Source organism: Varanus komodoensis, unplaced genomic scaffold, assembly GCF_004798865.1.
Source record: "Varanus komodoensis strain SLA01 unplaced genomic scaffold, ASM479886v1 scaffold6_2, whole genome shotgun sequence".
NCBI classification, from domain to species: Eukaryota; Metazoa; Chordata; class Lepidosauria; order Squamata; family Varanidae; genus Varanus; species Varanus komodoensis.
The window spans coordinates 8,004,037-8,026,630 of record NW_025336346.1 but is presented as its reverse complement, the minus strand read 5'-3'; the positions used below and the strand labels follow the sequence as shown (position 1 = coordinate 8,026,630).

The 22,594-nt window shown below is 41.5% G+C and overlaps 1 protein-coding gene across 3 annotated transcripts in view; it reads left to right on the top strand.

Moving 5' to 3' along the window:
- Positions 1–10,093, top strand: part of RFT1 (RFT1 homolog) — a 29,108-nt gene extending 19,015 nt beyond the window's left edge. The window contains exons 12-14 of one of the 3 annotated variants that reach the window (XM_044451428.1): positions 4,028–4,277; positions 5,737–5,926; positions 6,739–10,093. In XM_044451428.1, the coding sequence (XP_044307363.1) occupies positions 4,028–4,277; positions 5,737–5,904 (418 nt within the window). In that variant the 3' untranslated portion in view covers positions 5,905–5,926; positions 6,739–10,093. Of the gene's footprint in view, positions 1–4,027; positions 4,278–5,736 lie in introns of all 3 variants that reach the window. The other 2 variants (XM_044451427.1, XM_044451429.1) reach the window with 2 other exon arrangements.
- The last annotated feature ends 12,501 nt before the right edge of the window (positions 10,094–22,594 follow it).

Here is a 22,594-nt window from a genome sequence, read left to right as displayed (position 1 = left end):
GTATGACAAAGAGGATGCACGTGAATGAACTATTCAGATATTAATTAATTAATTTATTTATTACAGCATTTATATCCCATCTTTCAGCGGAAGCACTCAGTACAGCTTACATAATATAAAATTATGAAACACAGTATTAGAACTACAATTATTAAAATATCTAAAATTGAACATTATGAACTAAACTAAAAAATAGAAAGTGCGACTGAAACAAAAAGAACCAAATATCTTAAAATGTCTAAAACCCATTAATTGTTAAAATGATGGTTAAATAAAACGATCTTTACCTGACGCCAGAAAGACTATAACGTTGGCTCCAGGTGGACCTCTCTGGGGAGGATTCCTCACAGTAATGTTCACACTTAACCCTAGGATTTGTTAAACAGCATTCAGTGTCATTCTGAGTGACGTTTCATACATTGAGAAATGCTAAAATGCTGGGTCCTGATGCGTATGCACTAGGTTGGTATAATGAAGTTAACAACCTGCTTATCAAGCTACCCACCATCTTTGCCTCTGAGTCTTCAGCAGTGATCACAAAGTACAGAGACGTGCACCACCTTCTCCCAATGGTCTTGTTTGTTTGTTTGTTTATTTATTTGGAATTTTTGTATGCTGTCCCATTCACATAAGCCTCTGGACAGCTTCCAACATAATAAACAATCATATAAATAGATAACATATAAAATCTGGATTCACCCTGGCTAAAAATTTAAAACCAATAAATAATATTAACAATTATTAAAATATTGTTTAAATAAAAAGGTTTTGGCCTGGCACCGAAAAACAAATAACAACGGTGCCAGGCGGACCTCTCTGGGGAGGGCATTCCATAAGTGGGGCGCCACCGCAGAGAAGGCCCTCCTCCGGGTACTCACTCTCCTAATATCTTTCACAGAGGGTTCCCGGAGGAGGGCCTCTGCCGCCGATCTCAAGGGGCGGGAGGGCAGATAGGGATCTTTGTCATGTATCTTTCTGTGCACACTGTGCTCTTGGTAAGGATTGTCTTCAGTGCCCCAGTTCTGTCTTTTGTACTGATGTGCAGATTCTAATGCCATGTGTCCTTTGGATGGCAGTAACCCGCTCGGTCCACTTAGATACCTTTGGAGCTGTAGCAGCTGAGTCTGATGCATTGATTGTCTTAAACAATCTCTGTTTCATCCTAAACTTGCACACTTGAAAGCAAAGGTTAAAAGTAATGTTACTTTGAGGTTTGGGGATACAGATTTAAGAAAGTGCAGGGTGCTCTGCCAGCTGCTGTCAGTGTGCAACTGAGAGAGATGCTTTTTCACTTTGTTGTGCTATGAGCTGTCAAATCAACTTTGACTTACAGCAGTCGTATGAATGAGCGCCCTCCAAAGCGTCCTGTCCTTGACAGCCCTGCCCAGCTCTTGTCAACTCAAAGCTGTGCATTCCTTTATGGTATTGATCCATCCCTTCTTTGGTCTGCTCTCCTTCTGCCTTTGACTTTCCCTAGCAGTATTTTCAGTTTCATCTTAAATCTGTTTTTTCCAAGTGTATGCTCCTCTAAGGCTTTAGATTTATAGAGTATGATTAACTATCCAGTAAAGGTATCCAGTAGTGCAGGGGTGGGGAACTTCTAGTACTCCAGATGTTCGATTCCAGTTCTCAGCTGGTGTGGTCAGGTAGGCAGGAATGGTCAGGAATTAGGCAACACAACACAGCATACAATGCAACACAACATACAGTGCTCCAAAGATTCTAGTGCAAATTGGCATCCTTTAAGATGCTTATTATAGCACACTGGCACAAGATCAATACAATGTTGAATTAAACTTTCTTCCATGGATTGGTCATTAGTCTTTCTTATTTATTTATTTATTTATTTATTTATAAAATTTGTATGCCGTCCAATTACTTACGTCTCTGGATGGCTTACAGCATAAATAAATTGACGACCCACTCTGGCTGCAAGTAAATAAAATACAATGATAAAATTCAATATTAAAGCATATTAAAATATTGATTAACTAAAAAGGTCTTGACCTGGCACCAAAAAACATATAATGACAGTGCCAGGCGGACCTCTCTCGGGAGCTCATTCCATAGTAGGGGCGCCACCGCAGAGAAGGCCCTCTTCCAGGTACTCTGTCTCCTAACATCTTTCAGAGAGGGTTGCCGGAGGAGAGCGTCTGTTGCCGATCTCAGGGGGTGGGAGGGCAAATAGACAAATATATCTCTTGTACATATATGTCTTTGCGAAGCTATCTAGATATAACAGGGTGAGATTCAAACTGTTTTGAAAGAAAATTTAGGATAATATGTAGGGTTTTTGTTTCTGCCATAGCAAAACATTTCTATAAAGTAGATGTGTGTGGAAAGTGGGAAGACACTATTTAAAATGCTTTTATTCTTGGGTCGTAAACATATATTGTTCCAAGCCCACATCCACTGATGAGAATAATTTATTTATTTATTTATTTATTTATTTAAGGGCAGTCATTTAAGATCAAAGTGGTATTCAAGACAATCAGTATTACTTTAAGACCAGCTGCTCACGTTGGAACATATATAGTCTCAATCATAAACGTTGATTCCACTTTATCATCTCTTCATTAGAGAACTGAAACTGTGTGACCATTTAATGGAAAAAGTCTTTAATTTTGAGAATAGAAATGATGTCACAGAGTAATTTGAATCCTATGATTATCATTTGCCTGTTCTTATTAGTATCCTCACTCTCATTGTATAATGATGTGGTTGTTGCATAACCATAGTTTATTGCCATGGCACATACAAATTTGTGTGCCTGCCTGCCTTGCTTTCTCCGCTTTTGTTTTCAGTTTGCCATGGCTTATTCCTAAGGTAAAACTTGAAACTATTTGTCTTTGAACGATGGTTTAGGGCAGCTCCTTTCACTATTCCTCCAGCAGAAGCTGCTTTGGCTTCAGGAATGGCCACTGAGGCCACTTGGGGCCTTTCCTAGGCTCTAGGGAACTGCTTAATGAACCCTAACCCCTACCTTAGGTCTGGTGCGCTGGACATGGCTGGAAGCCTTTTGGGACCTCTCCTCCCCTTCCCACCAGGCAAGGACGTCTCATTCAGTTCCCTGTTATAGGTAACCATTCGCATTGCTGTTTGCCTGTTGAGCCCCTCCATCATCACAGTCACTTGGTAGAATGCAGGCTCCTGCATTCTCTTTTCCTTCCATAACCACCTTGCAGTTCACAAACAGCAGATTCCTTACTCCCAATGCTGAAATTCTCATCTGGTACCCCAAAATACAGCAGCCATTCCAGTGCTAAATCAAACCACAAATCAATGCTAGAAACCCTTTTCCAGAATGCACAACCTTTGGTAGTCTATGGGCATAATTCTGAATGCCCAGACCTGTTCTACTGGTCTGGGTCACACAATGACCATGACTTGAACAAATCAAGATGTATTCAGGCACATACAAGGTGGCATTTGCCTAATTAATTGCCTCTGTCAGATTGTCCAAAACTGGGTGGCATGGCTTTTTGAGGAGGAATTACACTGGGGACTGTTGGCTTGCAGATTAGTTCCTCAGCTACTAATAATTTAGTCTTACACAGATAAAACTAGCCATGTGAGTTCTGTATGTACCATTTGTGTTTCTTCCTCCTTACCCTAGAAATCAAGGAAGCAATCTTGTGGCCTCTAGACAGTGTCTTAGTGGTCATAAGATACTCAGGACTCTACCCTCCAAAGTCAAACATGATGCTTTGACCTCAGACAGCAGAGTCAAAGATGCACGTTGGCTGTTTGCTGAAGTTGAAAAAGTGACCCCAGAGAGCATGGAAAGGGGGTTTCAGTGGGTGGGGAGGAGACTGGAGAGGGCAGGATAGGAATGCAGGGTGGGAAGATGGGGAGGTCAAGAGTGCCTCTACTCTTTCTCCCACCCTGAATTGGAGGATCAGAAGCCTCTGACTTTGGGGATTCCAGTCACTTGGGGGTGCATACTTGAGGGTGCATGTCATACCCTAAATGGTGAATTTACTGAAGATGTACAAACGGTTTCCTTTCCCTTTCCCTTTCTTTCTAGGTACAACTTTGTCATGCTTGCTTTGTCCTTTGTATTTTTGTGCATGTCATATTTCTTGACCTATTGGCAAGGCAGCATTGGATTTATCCTTGCAAACTGCTTCAACATGGGCATCCGAATAGCACACAGCCTCCATTACATCTATAGATATTTTGGAGAAAGCCCTTACAGACCGTTAAAGGGCCTACTTATTTCACCATTGCTGCTTGTTGTTTATGTCGTTAGTGGAGTGATCACCGGCGTTTCAGAGGTGAGTAATGCTTTTTCTCTTCCAGCTTTGCTCCACATTGATGGAGCAGATGACTAAAATAGGTTTTGGTTGGTTAGACATTCCAATTTCAAAGAAGGAAAGCCAAGTAAGTTTTTATAACACGGAGATTTAAAGTGTGACTCTGTGGGATATACAGGTTATATCCACAAATAGATAGGTGTGTATGTATATAGTTATGAACTATACTTAAATATGTATAGAAAAATAACATTTAAATGTAACCTTTTACGTATTATTCCTTTATCTAATGCATATTTTACAGAAATCTGCAGCAACAAGTAATTCAAAAGCATGCCTAGCAATATACAGATCCTTTACTCTTAAAACCTATAAGGTCTTGAACAAAGGACTTCCCTGATCATTGCCATACGTGTGAGATGCCCCGGTTTGCCCAGAGGTCATTTCCAGCTCTTTTGATGCTGTAGATGTATAGGAGGACAGGAGGACCACATATCCCCTCTCTGTGGAGCTGATACTGACAGGATGGTTATGGAACTGACAGTAGCTTTTATAATGCTGTGCCCCAGGGCAATTGCTTGGCTTGGGCTTTTGTCAAGTAAAATCATGGAACAGTCACTTTTGGGTGAAAGGGTTCCTGAGGCTTCAATAGAGAAGATGAATTGGATCCAAATGGAGCATGCGAACTTATAAGAAGAAAGAGGCTGAAGAATTGAGAATGGCAAGGGTGTTAAAAAAAACACTTAACTGTGGAATGTAAACAATAAGATGCATTTTATTAGCTGAGCTTGAGGGAAAGCATTTGGTGGAGACTTCCAGAACAAGGCCAAAACCTAGGGCAAGGGTCATATCATTCAGATTTCCAATGGTGGGCAAGGCTTCTGGGGGAAAGGTGACATCCTTTAGCATTGAAAAGAGAAATTTCCAAGAGATATGCTGAACCCAATTCATGTTCTACCAAGATACATAGTCAAAAGACATTTTTTCCATGACTTGCCAAGACTCGGGGAAAAAAGAGTATATAAAATACATCCAAATCAGCAGACCTCGGGAAGGTATGGACAAGCAGTGAAGCAGCTGCTTCTGAGTGTACAACCTGGCTGGCCACCAGGTTCCACTGTTGGTATTTTATTTTATTTTATTTTATTTTATTTTATTTATTTAAAGCTTTTCTATACCATCCGCTACAAGCATCTTGGGGTGGTTTCTGAATGTATGGGGCAAAAATGCACGAATGGATTGAACTGAACAACATTCTGTCTAGAAATTGCATTCAGGTCTTGAGTACCAGTCAGTATCTCAATCATACTCCCAGCTATTTCTAGCAGCACGTAGCGGGCTTTGCAAGAATAGAATGCAGTAAGTAAAGTGCAAAAGTTTTGTGTATTGCTGTGGGGGAAAGCATTAAATCCCCCTGGCCTCTAAGCTGCTGCGTTAAGCTTAAAGCAAGTAATAATAACTGAAGTTTGCTTTTTTGTAGGGGTTCCTGTGTTGTGATAAAGGATGGATGGCACGGTTAATTCATATTGCTGTAGGATTGCTGTGCTTTCTAGTAACTCTGGCAACTATATTTTTTACGGAGACCAAGCTGATCGGTTTTGTAAAGACACACATTTTGTCAAGATATTCCAAAGAAGGACTAAAATGATCATGTGCAGGTTCACTTCTGGGTGCTTATGTTTACTACATTTATTTTTATGTGGAATATTAATGTATAGGATAAAGATGACTTTTAATATAAATCTGATTCTGTCAGTGAAACATATATGTTGGCAACAAAGTGATATTAAGTTAATTTAAAATAACAGGCTTGATTCATACTATAAATGTACATCAGGGCAAGCAACTTGGTAAATAGAAGGTTGCATTGTAATTATAGCATACGTTGGCAGTTAGTACATGAATGTTGATATTTTACTAATCATCAGCACAAGCTAGTGGCTAGAGAGTATTGTGCATTCAGTCTCAAATTGAATTGCAAATTATTTTCGAGACGGAAGATGTCCATGACATAAAACTGGCAGCCATTAAAATTTTTGCTCTCAAATTTACCTCCAACCAAACAGATTTAGATAGGTAGCCTTCCAGAATTTCTTATATGCAGGCAAAATTGTGTGTTGAATGATAGTTCATGTTTGAACTGTTGTGCTTTTCTCTCTTGCATCTGAACTGTTCAAGCAAATTCAAAATTTGCTCTCAAAAATTCGTACATTCTAGACATGGTTCTCTTCCCCCACTCCAAAAAGTACTTTTTGCATCACATACTACAAATCATATTCCTAGAAGCATCCTTGAAGAACATCAGCTGATTTGCCCCCAGATAGCTTGATTTGGCAGTCATGCCTAAAATGAAAGTAAGCATTAGCTAAATAAGTAATAATTTAAAAATAACATCTTCATATATGGATGCTATAAAATGTTTTAGTTTTAATAGTGTACAATATTATGAGTATTTTAATGGAGATTTGTCTGTTTATGGCAGGTTCATTTTAAAAACAATTATATTGGAAGAATTTTGGAACATAAGACTTTAAAATCCTTACAAATGAACAGGAGTATCTGGAGAACTGGAATGAACAAAGCTCTGAACACAGTGTTACCAAAATATATCCAGACAGACTGATTTATTTGCAGTAAAGATGAGAAGTATTACAAACTTTTGTTTAACATAAATACCTATTTTAGCTGAAGCAAAAAAAAAAAAAAAAAGAACTGATTCTAGAAACTATATCTAGAAAAATGGTTTCTTCCAATTTGAGGTATCATATTTGAATTGCCCAACTTAGGTTAAAGCCCGGCTTTGTTAAAGTCCATTGTAGTTTTGTCATTGATTTCGGTGCATTATTTTGTATCCAGTGACGTCTGTGTATTGATTGTATCCAATGACAAGGAAACCTAATAACTTGAAATGAGTTATGGAAGTCCAGCAGGGATTTAAACGTCTTTTGCTGAATAATAACTGACAGGAGTTTCAAAAGCAATTTTAATCATTGATTCCTTTGCCCTCGTAATATACTATTGTCCCTTCCAGAAGTCAGAAATTAATTAATGCAATGAGTTAATGTAATCTCCTTCTTTTAAGCTAATCGCCGCTTGGGCTCTTAGTCGTTATTTCTGGCTACTTGTCAAAGAAGCATTGATGGAAAAGAATGAAGCACAACACTCTGCCCCCTTAATTAAAGAGTACAAACCATTATGGTGGTGTCCTAAGCCTTCTCCTGTTCCTGGAAGAGCTCCTTTGGTCTGCGGAAGGGACCGTGGGGAGGAAATTTTCACCAGTGTTTCTGCTGGCACCCCACACTGTTTCAGAGAGCCTCTGCTTTCGTTGCAGCCATTCTTTGGGTGTTCAAGGGGCTGCAGTGCGGAGATGGAAATTGCCATTCACCCTCCCCTCCTGATGGGGAGCATCCTGTTAAGAGGATACCATGGAGGCAGTTCTCCTATTGATGGACCATTAGCTAGGACCCAGATAATGGGTTTGGTATTCAAAAACTTAATGGCACTAATTAGTTATTCAGTGCTAAAAATGTACAAATCTTGTGCATGTACAAAACTGTGTAAGGGACAAATTCATCAACATGCACAGATCAGACTTGAATATTTTAAGAGTGTGTTTATAGAATATAGATACAGTGTGATGATAGTAATAGTGCAGAGCATAGTCCTTAACAAATATGAATCACAAGACAAATACCTAGTGTGGAGAGATGTTATCTTTGGCCCACCTCAACATTTATACCCAAACAGATGAATCTAATATGGAGTTTAAGTATTATATGAGTTACAAGTCAAAGTTTAAATCTCATTTAGTCTCAAACGTACATGTCATCTTCCCTACAAAACTTTATACCATAACCATGATGTCAGACTCCTTAGTTGGTGTACAGGAGTCCAACATGAGCTGCACTTTCAGTATTAGTTTAACGATTCCTCCCCCCATATATATGTATGTATGTATGTATTAATGAATGTATGTATGTATATATCAGAATATGTTGAATCAAGACTTTAAAAAGTGTAGTGATATTTTACATTTTGAAATACACTGTTACTGTTACTGTCTAAATTGCATCATCATCAAAATCAAAATAAGGAAATCTGCCTTGGCTTTGTCCATTGCTCTTTCACACTGATTTGCTGTTGTACTGTCCTGTTGTAATTATGTAATTCCTTAAAATGAGATTTTCACACACTAATTCATCGCTTGTTCCATCATCAGGTAGAACTTGAATTTGCAAAGCAGCCATCTCAATACAGGACGTGTAAGGAATCTCTTAATATGTTCTACCATAACTCAGTGAATGTACATGTGTATACGAGACAGCCATAATAGAAGCGCTCAGCTCGTCAGCAAAAGAAAAGTTGTACAAAATCTGTAAAACCAAAATGTAACTTGCATTCTGTTTTCCACATTGTCCTGGAATGTTAATTTGCTCAGAGAAGTAATTTCTTAGCTTCAGCAAGTTTACAACAGAAAAGATCATCTTTGAATAGCTAATTGCAGTGCAATCCTATGTGATTGGCAGTGCTATCCTGCGCATGTTTATTCAGAAGTCAATCTCTGTTAACTGCATTTAGGATTGCTGCTTTTGTATCTTATGTGAAGAATATGATTTGGCTGTGCTGTAAATATTTCAAGCTGCAGAACTAGTCCAATGCAATTGAAATATTATTGTGACCTGTGGAGCATTTTAAAAATGTACTAGAGCAAAAACCTATCTAATCATTGTCACTTATTGTTTGAGGTTTCTCACACTTCTTTTACCATCTGCCATGATGCCATGGGATATTCATATACATTGTTACTGCTCAGGGAGAACCTGTCAGCTGTGGAGAGCTGAGAAACCGTGATAGGGCTTGTTTGCTTGCTTTTGGCTGGAAGATCATGGCGACAGGGAGTCCTTTATGTTGTAGACAGACAGTTTTGACAGGTATGCTGGATAAGCAGGGAGGGCTGAAGTTCTAAATGGGGGAACAACAAAAGTTTATAGCAAGGCTGAAGGAATAGGGCAGAACAGGCGGTTGGTTGGGAGACAGATGTAGGTGAAACAAAGATGAAGGACAACGTCGCTCAGGATGCAGATAGAAAGGCGGTTGTGAGCCGCATTGCCTCCCTCTGATCAACACAGGCCTCGGGCTGCTTCTTTTCATGACACTCTTTATTGTTTATCTAGTCTAGTCCCTGAGCATGCACAAAGCAGTCTGTTGACTCCTTTATGAGCCATTCCGTGTCTCCACCCCGGGGGATACCCTGTGGAAACAGGTCCACCTCTGCTTCTCCTATTGGTTGTCCCTCTGATGATGACAGCAAGCGATTGGGCCTGCCTCTCCAGGGGGTGGGAGCTCTCCATTAGGGGGACTTCCCATTTCAGTGTCGCCTCCCTCTGGCTCTGATTCCTCAGCATGGTTCCCCCCAGGGCTGGGCTGCTTGATCTTCCCACCTGCCCTCTCCCCTCCCTTTGGGTCTCATACCTTGAACCACACCTGGCGTCAGGGCCATTTCTAAAACAGTCTCATCCTCAACATTGGAATCCGAATCATCAGCACAACCAGCAGCGGAAGCCTCCACTGAGTGTGCCTGAAGTTTGACAGGATGTGCGCACCGACAAAGGCATGTGTGCCATTGGGAGGATGGCAGCGATCCGGTACGGGAGCTTTGGAAGTTGGAGAGCTGCAGGTGGAGAGAGGCTGGAGGAAGTGGCCTGACTTTCACTTAACTAGACCTATCTGTAAAAGAGAAGATTCATCAGAGTATTTTCTCTGTGCCATGTACATAAAATTACATTTGGGCCTAACATTAAATTTGGGGTGTTCTTAATCAAATCTCAATAATAGGAAATGTTTTTGTAAAATTGAAGGGAGCATATTTTTAATATTAGTTTGCATTCTTTGTTATTGTTCAGTTACTTTCCAGCAATCAGTTCCACTAATTTGTTCCAGTTTTCAACTGAAAAGCCACCGACTATCAGGAGAATGCATCTGTAATGGACCAAATGGATTCATTAATGAAACGCTTAATAGTTTTATTAAGGAGCTTGCATTCAAGTCCTCCATAATCCATACAATGAAGGAAATAGGCTCACATACTGCCCCTTGCTTATATGGTTCTTTTTACATGGTTAATTCATGAAGATGTTTACATTCTACTGACTTCTGCCCTTGGCAAATGTAGCTGTTGGAGTAGAGAGCTGATCTGCAAATAGAAACCATCTGGCTCTGCTTACATGGCTGAATGAGTGTTAAAGAACAGTCACCCACCCCTTCTATTTATCCAAATTTGGATTTTTTCTATTTTTTTAAAGTATTGTTAAATTCTCTCTTAAGTAGCAATTACAATTCACCTGATATCCCCCACCCTGGAATCCTGCTCAAACAGCTGAAATTAGAGCTGAAAGTTGCAGTTCACCAATACAATACAAAACAGGCCCCAAACAGGTCTGCCTTTCCTCATTTCCTGATCATTGTGCCTTGGGAATTGAACTTTCCTGTCAAGTGGTTGAAAACAACTGTGATTGTACTAAATCCAGCAGGTACAAAATGGTGCATGGTACCATTGTGCATGAGGCAACATACTTCTGTGTGTTCCTCAGGAAAAGAAGCAACAGCAAGCTGTGAGAAAGAGAGTTCCATGAGGATGTGTGTTTGTATGCCAGGATCATTTCAAGGGTAGCACAAATAATATTTAAGTTCTTTATTCTCCGGTGTTGTTTTCAGGCAAATTGTAATTGCACTTGTCTCATCCTTTCAAAAAAGCAGCAATGGTGCAGAGAAGAGAGCTAAGGATTGCTAGGCGATGCCCATCCGCCCTTTCTGGCTTGAGCCCTAGTAGATGCTGAGAAGTGCCTTCCGTGAGGACTGGTGAGATCTGTTTCCCCCTGACCTTCCAGCTTCAGCACACTCAAAGAACTAAGGAACATCCATTGCATTCGATGTAAGACATATGTCTGAGGTAGACTGGGCTTGTTCCTTGCATAGTAGTTGTCTCTTAGCTGCCCGAGCTTGATTACAGCCAGCACCTTCTCTTTATGAGGGAGAAAGTAAGGAAAGCCAAACAGCAGCACTGAGACCTAGCAGTGTTTGCAGTAAAAAGGAAACGAAGATGACGGTCATTCTCAGCAGCCAGCATAACGCTAAGAGAAGAGACCTGTTCAGGGAACAGCTCTAGATTATTCGAGGGTTGGGAGCAAATGGTCCAGGCTAGGTCCAGTACAATGCTTAGAGCAGCTCTGAGAATGTGAAGGACCAAAGGCAGGTAACATGGTCCAAGAGACACCGATGGTTTGGCTTGAGGTAGGCAACTAATGATCAGAGGCATAGACTGGAGGAGAAATAATTCTCACGGGTTTTTCCTTTTTTTCCTGTGCAACCCTGAGGCCTAGAAAGAAAGCAATCAAGCTTTAATTCTTGGAGTTCAGATCACGCACTGGATTTCCATGAATAATAGTCCAGGTTGAAGCCGTGCTGATTTCCTTTCATCCTTCTGTTAGGCTTACATTTAGCAACCTGAATCTCTGGTTGAGGCTGCAAAATACATTTAGCAAATAGATACAAAGGACATAAATTCCATGGTAAGCACCCTTCACAAATGTTCCCTGAATATTTTTCTGTGCAAATTCTGGCAGACTGTGGACAGAAAAGAATAAAAATAAAAATGAATGTTTCTTGGGATTTCAATCAACTTTGCACTGATCGCATATGTGCCTTCATTGCTGATGCCAATTTGAAGCATTTCTGTGTTCAAAATCTGTTTAATTATTTTCTTGTATGTGGTAGACTCACTAATCCTTCTGTGTTCAGAAACTGTTCACTAGCAGAACGTGCATTGCAAATGCAACTCTTTGTTCTGTCGAACTGTCAACCTGAGTGAGGCTGAGTAAAGCTAGAGACGGAACATGTGCTTGAGAGCTGGCTACTAATGAGGAGAATGAGAAGCATTTATGCAGAAACCGTAACAAACTCTGTGCTGCCTGGTGGTGTTAACATGCAAAACAATGAAATCATTACGAAGAAGGTGAGAGCATTTGGCTTAAATTGTGGGAAAGAAGGGCCTCTTCCACTGCCAATCTTTCCTAGCTGGCATGGGCGCTCACCATGGAGGGAGAATGAGCATTGGAGCTGGCCAAGTGCTTAAAAATGTGCATTGATCAAATGCTGGTTGACAGCTCTGTCCATCAGTCCGGTAGGGAAAAGTGGCATATGGAGTAAGACATTGATGGAGAGCTTGTGCATCTCTCTGCCCACATCCCGAGTCCTCCAGAGACATGGCACAATGCAGCTCGCCTTCCTTTCCATCCTCGAATATCCCTGGGTTTCACCAGCTGCTGCTACGCTCCAGGAGGAGTCTGACTCCACAACAGCAACCCTTTGTGAGCTGATTAACTTTACTCTCCTGCCCTAGTCAGAGCGAAGCAGTGGCTGAATATTGTTGCTGCCTTGTGCTGTTTGTCACAACTTTGGGTTGTTCCACCATGCGAAAACTACCCAGCTCAGCTTAGAGTACTTATTGCAGTGTCCCGGCAGCTACAACACACAACACAACACGGTAAGGAAGCTGATAGGATGGAGTGAAAGGGACCCCTTTGGGCAGACACTCCCAATTCTATAATTTATAATTTTATTTCACTCCTATGCCGCCCCATAGCTTTCTGGGTGTTTTACAACAGTGTGTAAAACAATACAATAGGAATAGCATAAAAACAATGCTGTTAAATTGAATTTTAAATTAATAATAGAATAGCTTAAATATACAGTAAAATAGAGTAAAATACAGCAAAAAAGATCCAGCAAAGACAAAGCACTCAGAAAATTCCCTCAGGCCCCTGGATAACCAAGGAGATCTTTAAAGGCCTCTGCATAGGCCTTCACATAATGATCTGGTGCAGAAAAGAACCCAGAACTGGCAGCAGGCTGAAGGGAGTTTGTTCCAAAGATGATTTTGGGAAAGGGAATGGTGGATTTGGGCAAGCATTCCTGCTGGACACTAGGTGCATACTCATTCAGGTTCAGAAGATGAGCAGAGGGCAACCAGGAGGTGTGCTCACCTTCAAAGAGCTCCGCCTGAAAGAGTGGGGCACAGACATGTTCTTGACAGTCCCTGGAGGTAATCACTGGGCTGGGTTCAACAAAATGCTCTGTGCATGCTCAGAGACTTGTTCTGGGTGATTTGTACTGGAAGCAATAAAGAATATTGAAGAGCCAGTGTGGCGTAGTAGTTAAGAGCATGGGACTGGGACTCAGACAATCTGGGTTCTAGTCCCCGCTCGGCCATGGAGCCAACTGGGTGACTTTGGGCCAGTCACAGACTCTCAGCCCAACCTACCTCACAGGGTTGATGTTGTGGGGATAAGATGGAGGAGGAGAGTGAAGTAAGCTGCCTTGAGCCCTTGTAGGAAAAAGGCAGGATATAAATCGATAAATAAATATTTTGCAAGGAAAGCAGACTGTGGCTGGTGTGTGTTCAAAGGAGGAAAATCGGCTCATGACAGCTTGAACCCAAACCTCGTGAACTGGGCCTGGAAGCACACAGGCACCCTACTTCTAAGATTAATTTAATTCTAAAATTAAAAATTTAAATTTTAAGTTCTCGGGAGGTTTGTACTTTTTTTTTGCTAGGGAAATATATGCACTTCTCATGGTGCAGCACTTATTTCCCATCCATGAAATCTGCATGTATTTCCCTTCACTTACTGCTCAGCCATGTGACCGTGGTTTTTTGACAGCTGTCAGGGAACCCCTGAAAGTGCTTTAAGATTTTCCCCTTTTGGACTAGCCAGACTCTTGAAAAGTATCCCAAAGGTGCATGGCACTGAGAACTGTTCGTGAAACCTTTGAAACCTAGAGGATTACCTTTCCAAGGCGGAGACCTATACTTCATCCCATTTTGATGCACTTACCTTCACAGATTCTACCCTGTTTGTGGTTGGGTTTTAATTGACAGACAACAGACAAATTGAAAAAAGGACATTATGAATACATTTGCAAACTGTTGTGACGTTCTCCCCATCCCCAGAAAAAGAAGGTGATCAACCTGCGATGGTCGCTCCACAGTGACCATTGCCTGGAGTGACTGGGCATTGGTGGAGGGGTTGTCTCTGGTCCTCACTGGCAGTGGCATTAGTGAGCTCAACAAGAACAGCAAGTTTTTGGCCACCCCTGCAGAGTGGCTTGCACACTGCTGCTCACAAGCCTCAATAGGACTGTCGGCCTGGGTTGGAATGACACCACCCCGTCATGGGTTGAACAAGTGACCCCATGGGAAGAGGTTTGCGTTCAGATGACATGGCAGTTGCCCACGATGGGTTGCCATGTTGTACAAAGCCAGTCAATGTGTGCTGTTCAGTGTTGCAGTACGCATTTTATTTTTCCATTCTGAGAGGGCAATGAGAGGAGAGACATCACTGCAAAGGAGTTTTAGTGCCATCAGTATTTGGTTCCATTGTGCACTGAGCATTTCATCAGTCTGTGTGTATATGTGTGTGTTTAAATAAGCAGACACTAAGCAGTAATTTTTAAAACACCACAAAAATGCCCACGAACCCTTTCCTGGAAGTATATGGCTTGCATTTCCTACTAATCCAACCTTCCTACCAATAATCTAAAGACTACAACATTACTCAAAACAACAACATGTAACAGAGAGATGGGGAAGAGGTGTGGAGTCTTTTCTGCCTGATACATTTGCTACTGCTCTGAATTGCTGGTCATGTGTGAAGCTTACAGTTGTACTGATATCTCCAGTGGGATGTGGTTTTTGTGGTTTTTTAATTTTTAATTTCTATAGGTTCAGTGGTGGTGAGGACCCCAACATTACCAGCAATGTTTTTAAATATTTTGTGACCTGGTACGTTTGATGGTTGTCACCACTTGATCACTGGTTCACACATGAGAGCAGGTTGCTCACCCTCGGCCTGCAGTTCTCCCCTTGCACAGAGTCACCTGGAAAAAGCTTGAACTGAACTCTACACAGATCCAACTTGTGGCCATTTGGGCAAGTGATTTATTTTCATATTTAGATCTTGCACGTCAGTTAACCAGACTGGCTCATCACTTTTTAATTTCTCGTAGTGGTCATCTCCATGTTTTATTTATTTTCATATTTAGATCTTGCGCAGCAGTTAACCAGATTGGCTCATCACTTTTTAATTCTGGCATTGTGTTTAAGCTCTAGATTTTGACAAGAGAAAGCCCACTTTTTGGGAAAATGGAAGTAAAATATGAAACGAGGCATGCCCGCTTTCTGCAAATGTTTATCTGACTCCATTGTGAATTTCGGTTATTTTTACTTGATGTGGTAAAGTTTGTGTCATGATTGGAAGACAAGGCACAGAAAATGATGTATTGTGAAGACACGGGATGCTAAGCAAACACGCCGCTCCAGTTACAGACTGGTTCAGTTGCCAGGATCAGGAGTGGGCTGCTGAAGAATGTTTGCCTAATCATTGGCATCATTTTCATAAATGGCTTCAGTGCGCTTGTTTAGGTTTCTCTGCAGCTGTGAATTAAGTGTGGCAAAAACGCAGTAGCTGAGTGTAACGTCGTTTTGTCACTGAAACTCTCACTGCTGCCAGTGAATTCAGCTTGGAAAAGGAGAAAGAGAAAGGGCTTGGCAGGTAATGCCTGCATACTTTTGCTCAGGCCTAATTATCAGATAGTGGGCTGGCAAGTGCAGGAAAATGGACCACCGCTTCACACAGAGACAGCCCTGGGCACACAGATCCAGCTTGCTATCAAGTGCCTTCAACTAGCAAGGGTTAAATACTGAAATCATTATTTATATATCTAGAGAATAACCACCAACTATTTATGCAAGAAAACAGGAAAAGCATTCTTAGGAAAAAATGTGTATTGGTTGATTATCCCTCTGTTTGTGTGTTTTCTGGGCAATTAGAATTGGGTGTAGCACCGCAGTAGCAGAGAAGCACATATGACTTTAAGACATCAGAATATCCCATATTCTCTTTTAATTTAACCTGTCATCCGCAGTGGCTCAGCATGTTCTTCAAAAGTGTGTTCTCCCCGCAAGATAAACAGCTTTTCTCTATTTCCAATTCTGTTTTTGGCAGCAGTGTAAATATGTATTGATTAAAGTCATGGCTTTCTCTTTAAAGTCAATAACCTTTGAATAACATTAGCTGGAAACTGTAACAAATGTGTCTGATGATGATGGATTGTATATTGAAGTGAAGTGCTTCGGTGCTAGAAGAAGCACCTTCTGTAGAACCTTCGTCAGGAGTGTCTGCACAAGCATACATACAGGGTCAGCTCCAGATTTCAGGGGGTGGTGGGCATCCTTGCCACCCATGTCTTGCCCCACCAGAGCAGTGGGCCTCCTTATTGCTGGTGGGACCAAGTGCCCTACACCGGGCATGGCACAATGGTTGGTAGGGCTGACCCAATGACAGCCGAGCCGTAAGCGCTGGGCCATGTGATTGGGTCCTCTGGTAGAGAGGAAGTTAGAGCGGGTGCTGTGCAGTGAGTCCAGCTGCATGGGCTTGGTGCTTCTCCACTGGTGCTACTGGGTGGGCAACAGCAGTGGACCAGCACAGATGCTGACGGAAACTTTGGACGCCTCTGTCTACACTGGCCACCCTTTACATTTCCCCACAATATAGTGCTTGCAACATATGTATTGTGGATATATGCAGTGGGGACACTTGGAAAGGCTGGTGATGCCACCAAAATGAACTGCTCAGACCATGCCAATAGGTAAAGGATGCCAGCTTTCTCAGGGCCCAGAATTTGCCTGGATATACCAGATGTGGTGATGCTTGCGTGAAAGCATTGTCTGGTACCTCTGGACAGATTGAATCTGATTCTTTAAAATAGAAGTAAAGTCTCCTACTACCAATTGCATGTGATGTTGGATAGCATCTGTTAATTTCCATAGCCCTTCGATGGGAGAACTTCTGGCTGCCAGTAGGTTGTGCCCATTGGAAGAAGATATTCTAATGCAGTGGTAGGGGATACATTGGCTGCATGTAATCTGCTCCAAGCACTTCATGTGGACTCCTAAACTCTCTTTCTTAATCTCCTTCTTTCTCCATATATATATATATATATATATATATATATATATATATGTCCCACTTCAAAGTTAATGGTTGTGAAACAAAGATTAGGGATCTCTGAATCATCCAGAGATGATTGATACAACTTGATTCAAAACCCCTTTAATTTCCCTTGGATTTTTCAGATGCTTTGTCTGAAAGGGCAACTCCATCCTGAGCAATGCTGTAGGTGACAATTCAGCATAAACTCCAGAACAATCAAAACATGTTCCAATGTCCAGAAATCTGGTGTGGTTTGTGTCCTGGGTTCAAATACCTGCTGAGCCACATATTTTATGTGCTCAGACCATGCCAGTCACCTCTGCTATAGACCTCACAGCACAATCGTGCCCATAAAAGGTGGAGACAGGCCGCCATAACTTGTTTGGAGACAGGCTAAAGAAGAAAGTGTGTGTGGTGTGCGGGTACGTGCTTTCACGTACACACACACACAAACGAGCATGCATGCATGCCAACACATGTGCACACACCTATGCACACCCACTTCCATGTGAATGCACATGCCACCTCCTTGGTTTACATCTGTATGATTCTGGATTTTTTTTTTTTTGGCTTCCCAGCAGCCACTGCTTTATCTAATTTAGTCAGAACTGCTCTCACGCTGCCCCATTTGTAAGTAATTGGATGTTCATGTTTCCATGAACTCCTAGGCAAAGAATGCAGTTTGTGTCTTCTCTGCCAGTTTGAACAATCACGTCATACTTTTACATTCTATTGTTTTCAGAAGTTCTGTTGGATCATACGTGCAGAGCTAAAAGTTAACTGAAAAAGAAATGGAACATTGCATTTGTTCCTCCCTTTCTTTCCCCATCTTTTATTAGTCAGTAAAAGATCATTTATTTCATCAGTTTACTCCAGAAAGCAACTACATATGTTACCACAATAGAAATGGAATAAATTATATTTACTGAAAATAGCTATGCAATTAATTTTCAAATGATTTGCCTGCAGTGTTCTCCTACATGTAATAGAATTATTCAAATGCCTAGGAACATTTTACATGCAGTACTGGAGTGAATTAGATCAATCAAAAATTAATTGCTTCCAAGGCATCAGTGCTGTCCTCTGGGATTTGTTGAATTCCAATAAGTCACAATAAAGTCATAATAACTGATGTAGCATGGAATGCTACAATTGCCATTTGCTCAGAATAGAAGTTTTATTAGCCCTGCACAATGGGTTGAAAAATGAAATAACAAGGGAAACAATAAATACCAGGTAATGGCCATTACGATTAATTGGGTTATATCGTAACCTAGTGTGTCAATCTGACAGCTCCCCTGTGCCCCAGACAGCCTGTCCCCGGGCTGGTTCGCCCAGGTGCCGGTGGGAGCACCCCCGTGTGGCCAGAAGCCTCCGGGTGATGGCAGCCCCGCTGGCCGTGAGAGCTGCTGCTGCTCCGGAGGCTTTCTCCAGGCTTCACACTTCGTGCAGCATGGCTGCGTGCCCATTCCTCTTCGGCCAGCACTGGGCTTCCCGAGCTCCTCCACAGAAACTCCCCTGTTCTGTTCTGCTTCCAGCTTCCTGTCGCTGAAAGAGGACTGAGTGGGCAGCAGCGGCGCTCCCGAAACTGTCCACATGCTCTTCCCATTAGCATTAATATGGCCTTCATTCATTCATGTGTGTCTTAGTGATACATGTGTGAGCAATGGATTTGATTTCATGTATGCATGTATGTATGGATGGCATTTCTATATCCCACAGCCAAAGCTCTCTTGGTTGTTCGTGACAGTTAAAACCACACAATACAAAAGCACAGAATAAAACCAAAATAAAATGACCAAGTCACAATTCTTTCCAGTGTGGTGTGGGGGCTAAAATGTTGAATCTGGATGCAAGTTGAAGCTTGGGTTCATGTCCATTCTCAGATATGAAGCAGGCCGGGGTGGCTGAGGCAGGATGAGCTCTCTTGGCTCAGTTCACCGCACAGAGTTTCTGTGAAGCTGCATGCAGCGTCCTGACAGGGTGTAAACGTGATCCAGCAGGACGTGGAAGGCCAATATCTCTTCCTCTCCATTACTGAGGAGTAAGGGAGTGGTAGGCACTATTTCTGAATGACTAGGAAAGTGTTGTCAGATTACAGGCTGCTGGTATGTTTATATTCCAAAACTGAGAGAGATGGAGGGATTGCCATGCAAATAAATTGCATCATCTGCAGAACTGACCCTCCCTTCTCCCACCCCCAGATGGTCCTGGGACAGAAAATTTTGGATTCCTCATGCCTCTGATGCAGAAGGAGGTTTCAAACCATCAAGTGCTGTTCCTGGCCTCCCATTCTTTCCTGTGGCAATTGAGGGAGCTTAATCTCAGGTAAGTATGTGCAGGATTGCAGTCTAAATTTACTTTAATCAATACATCACATAAACAGGATACTAGGCCTTAGTTATTTTTATATGCTTAAGCTAAATCAGTGGCAATTTAATTGTAGTTTTCCTTGTTTTGTAATACAGATTTTTTCTACTTGCTATTGCATCAAGCATTTGTTATTTTAAATTATCTACATTCACACTGATATTCTCTCTCTCTCATGCCCAACCCATCGCAACCCCATGGACAACATTCCTCCAGGCTCTTCTATCCCCCCTCCCCCCCCCTCTATATAGGATAGTACTTTGTGGTGTTTGACAGGGAGTGGTGGCTGAAGGACCGACCCTCCAGTGACATTTTCTAATGACCCAACAATATATAGAAAGGTCCGTCTCTGCCTTCTTCCTGCAGTCCCACTCCTACATCATTCTTCAAATTTCCCCTACAAACACAACTGTGGGTTACACATCATATGCTCTTTAGGGAGTTATTATCTCTGAGCTTAGAAACTCCCCGTCATTATTCAGTTTTGGATTGCCTTTTGCTTTTTTCTATTGTGCTAAATCGTATGCCCAAACAGTGCAAGCAAAGGGTTTTGGCCATGCAACATTTTCCTTCCTCCTTGTTTAACATGTCCAGCAGTTGAATAATATTTCTGCCCCAATTCTCAGTTTTTTCCAGTACTTCTTCTTGGGCAACTTTGCCTTCTGTAATCTGAACCCCTTCCTTTTGCACCAGCCATACTCGCGAACATGGCGAGACCTTTGAGGGCAGCCGAGTGCTTCCACTTCCGTGCATGAAAATGTGTGGGTCAGTACCTAGGAATCAGAAGTTAGCAGTGGCAGGAATGCTCCCCAACCACTTCCCAGTCCTACTCACTCACTGAGTTCAGCACTGGACAGCTGCTGCTCAAATCTTTCAGAATACGTGTCAGAAGGCAGGTGGTGTTAAGCTGTCCGTCATTTGTGCAATTTCTGATGCAGCAGTGGGCGCTTTTAGAACGGAGATGCATTCAAAATGGCAACTGCAGCAGCAATGGCAGCTCCAGCTGGGGGAACAATTCTGTTTCTGGAGGGTACGAAATGGGGCTTTGGGCACAACAGCTGCAAAAGGCTGGTGCTTATCCCAATGATGGCTAGATTATGCAACAAGGGGTGGGCATGTGCTCTTCGGAAATGATATGGGAGAAACTCTGGATGGAGATTTGCTACAATATGCTTGCAGAATAGACATTGTTTCTGGGAAAGCAAGTTCTTAGGTTGCTTGGAAGTACATGATGCACAACTACTGAAGTATGTCTGGACACAAAATAATAATAATAATAATAATAATAATAATAATAATAATAATTATTATTATTATTATAACATTTCTATGCCACCCCTTGCCGAAACCAGTCAATTAGATAACTGACTGCTATGAGCTTATAATGGAGGTTATTCACTTTAGTGGTGATAGAAAAAAGCACTTGTATAAGTGATCTGCATGCCCACAATTGTTTTATTATTACATTTTTATCCTGCCTTTTTAACTCTTGTAGGGAACCCAAGATGTCTTACACAGTTGTTCTTTCTTGCATTTTATCCTCACAACAACCCTGTGAACTAGGCTTGGTGAGAATGATTGACCCAAAGACACCTGGTGAACTTCGTGGCTGAGTGGGGACTAGCACCTGGATTTCCTATGTTCCCAGTCCAACACTCCACTTCTACCCCTAATAAGGATCAGGTGAGTACAAGTTGCCTGCAGAACTTTAGTAGGTTTGCTGTGCTAGGAGGTAGGGGCTTGGAGGAGGCATGTGCTTTGCCTTTGCAATAAGCCACAGTGTGATGCCTGCAATCATTTTGCAGAGATGTTGCACTGCCATTGCAGGTAATAATTCTCATGCAGATGTTTAGGATTACTGTGCCAATCTGTCTCTTTCTAGCATAAACAGCATTACTCATTATCTCCTGCTGAAACCAGCCAGAGCTTTGAGACCAACCTCTCTTATAATGGAGCTTCAGATTGTGGGCATTTCTATATATTTGTTTAAAGTACGCATTCCATTTTTTGAAATTAATTTGCTCATAGTTGCATCCATGTTTGCTGTTACATGCCATTGTCTCTAACTTATAGCAACCCTGTAAGTTATAGATGACTGCTCTCCAAAAAGTCCTGCCTTGCCTAGCACATGTAAACAGTTATATCCATAGGAATATTTATATAGGATATATTATATCCATAGTGACATTTTATATAATGGGATCATTTTTGTTCCTAAAGAAATATATATAGGTAGTATATGTATATATACTAGAACCTAAAGTTCTAGTTCCAAAACAAACTCTATTCTGGATGTTGTAGGAGACTGTTGATATTTAAAGATAGCATGGTATGTATGAATCAATGTTCCCAGTATAACAGAAACAATGCACTTATTTTTGTGAATAACTCCATTGATTTCAGTCGGGTGTTTCATTTACAATATATTTGTAGATGTGGGGCTTATAGAAAAATCAAATAAAGAGCTATGAAAATAAGTTCTCAGTAGTCTGTTTAATGCTATTCTCTTTGTGAAAATATTTTTCTAGCCTTATTGCTTTTTAATTTTTATTCAGTTTAATCAAAGATCAGATTTCTGAATCTTGATGAACTCTTTTTAATTACCATTCAAGCTGTCAGTGCAGATGCATTTCTAATGGGCATGCGAGACCTTTGGGCAACGTTGATCAACTGCCATTAAAATGCTAAAAATAGTTTGGCATCTTTGCTTTAACTGTGGGTTTTTACAATATGGGCTTTAACATGTTGCGCTGCTGTTCTTTTACAGCTAATGAATTAATTGCAAGTGCAAAATGAAAGCGCATGAAAGCCTAATATAGCAAATCGTTTATAGTATGGGGCCCTTTTGTTTCTTGTGGTGTGATCTGTGCATCATTAAGGTGTGTCTTCTTAGCAGCATTCCATTTTTTGTACCCCCGA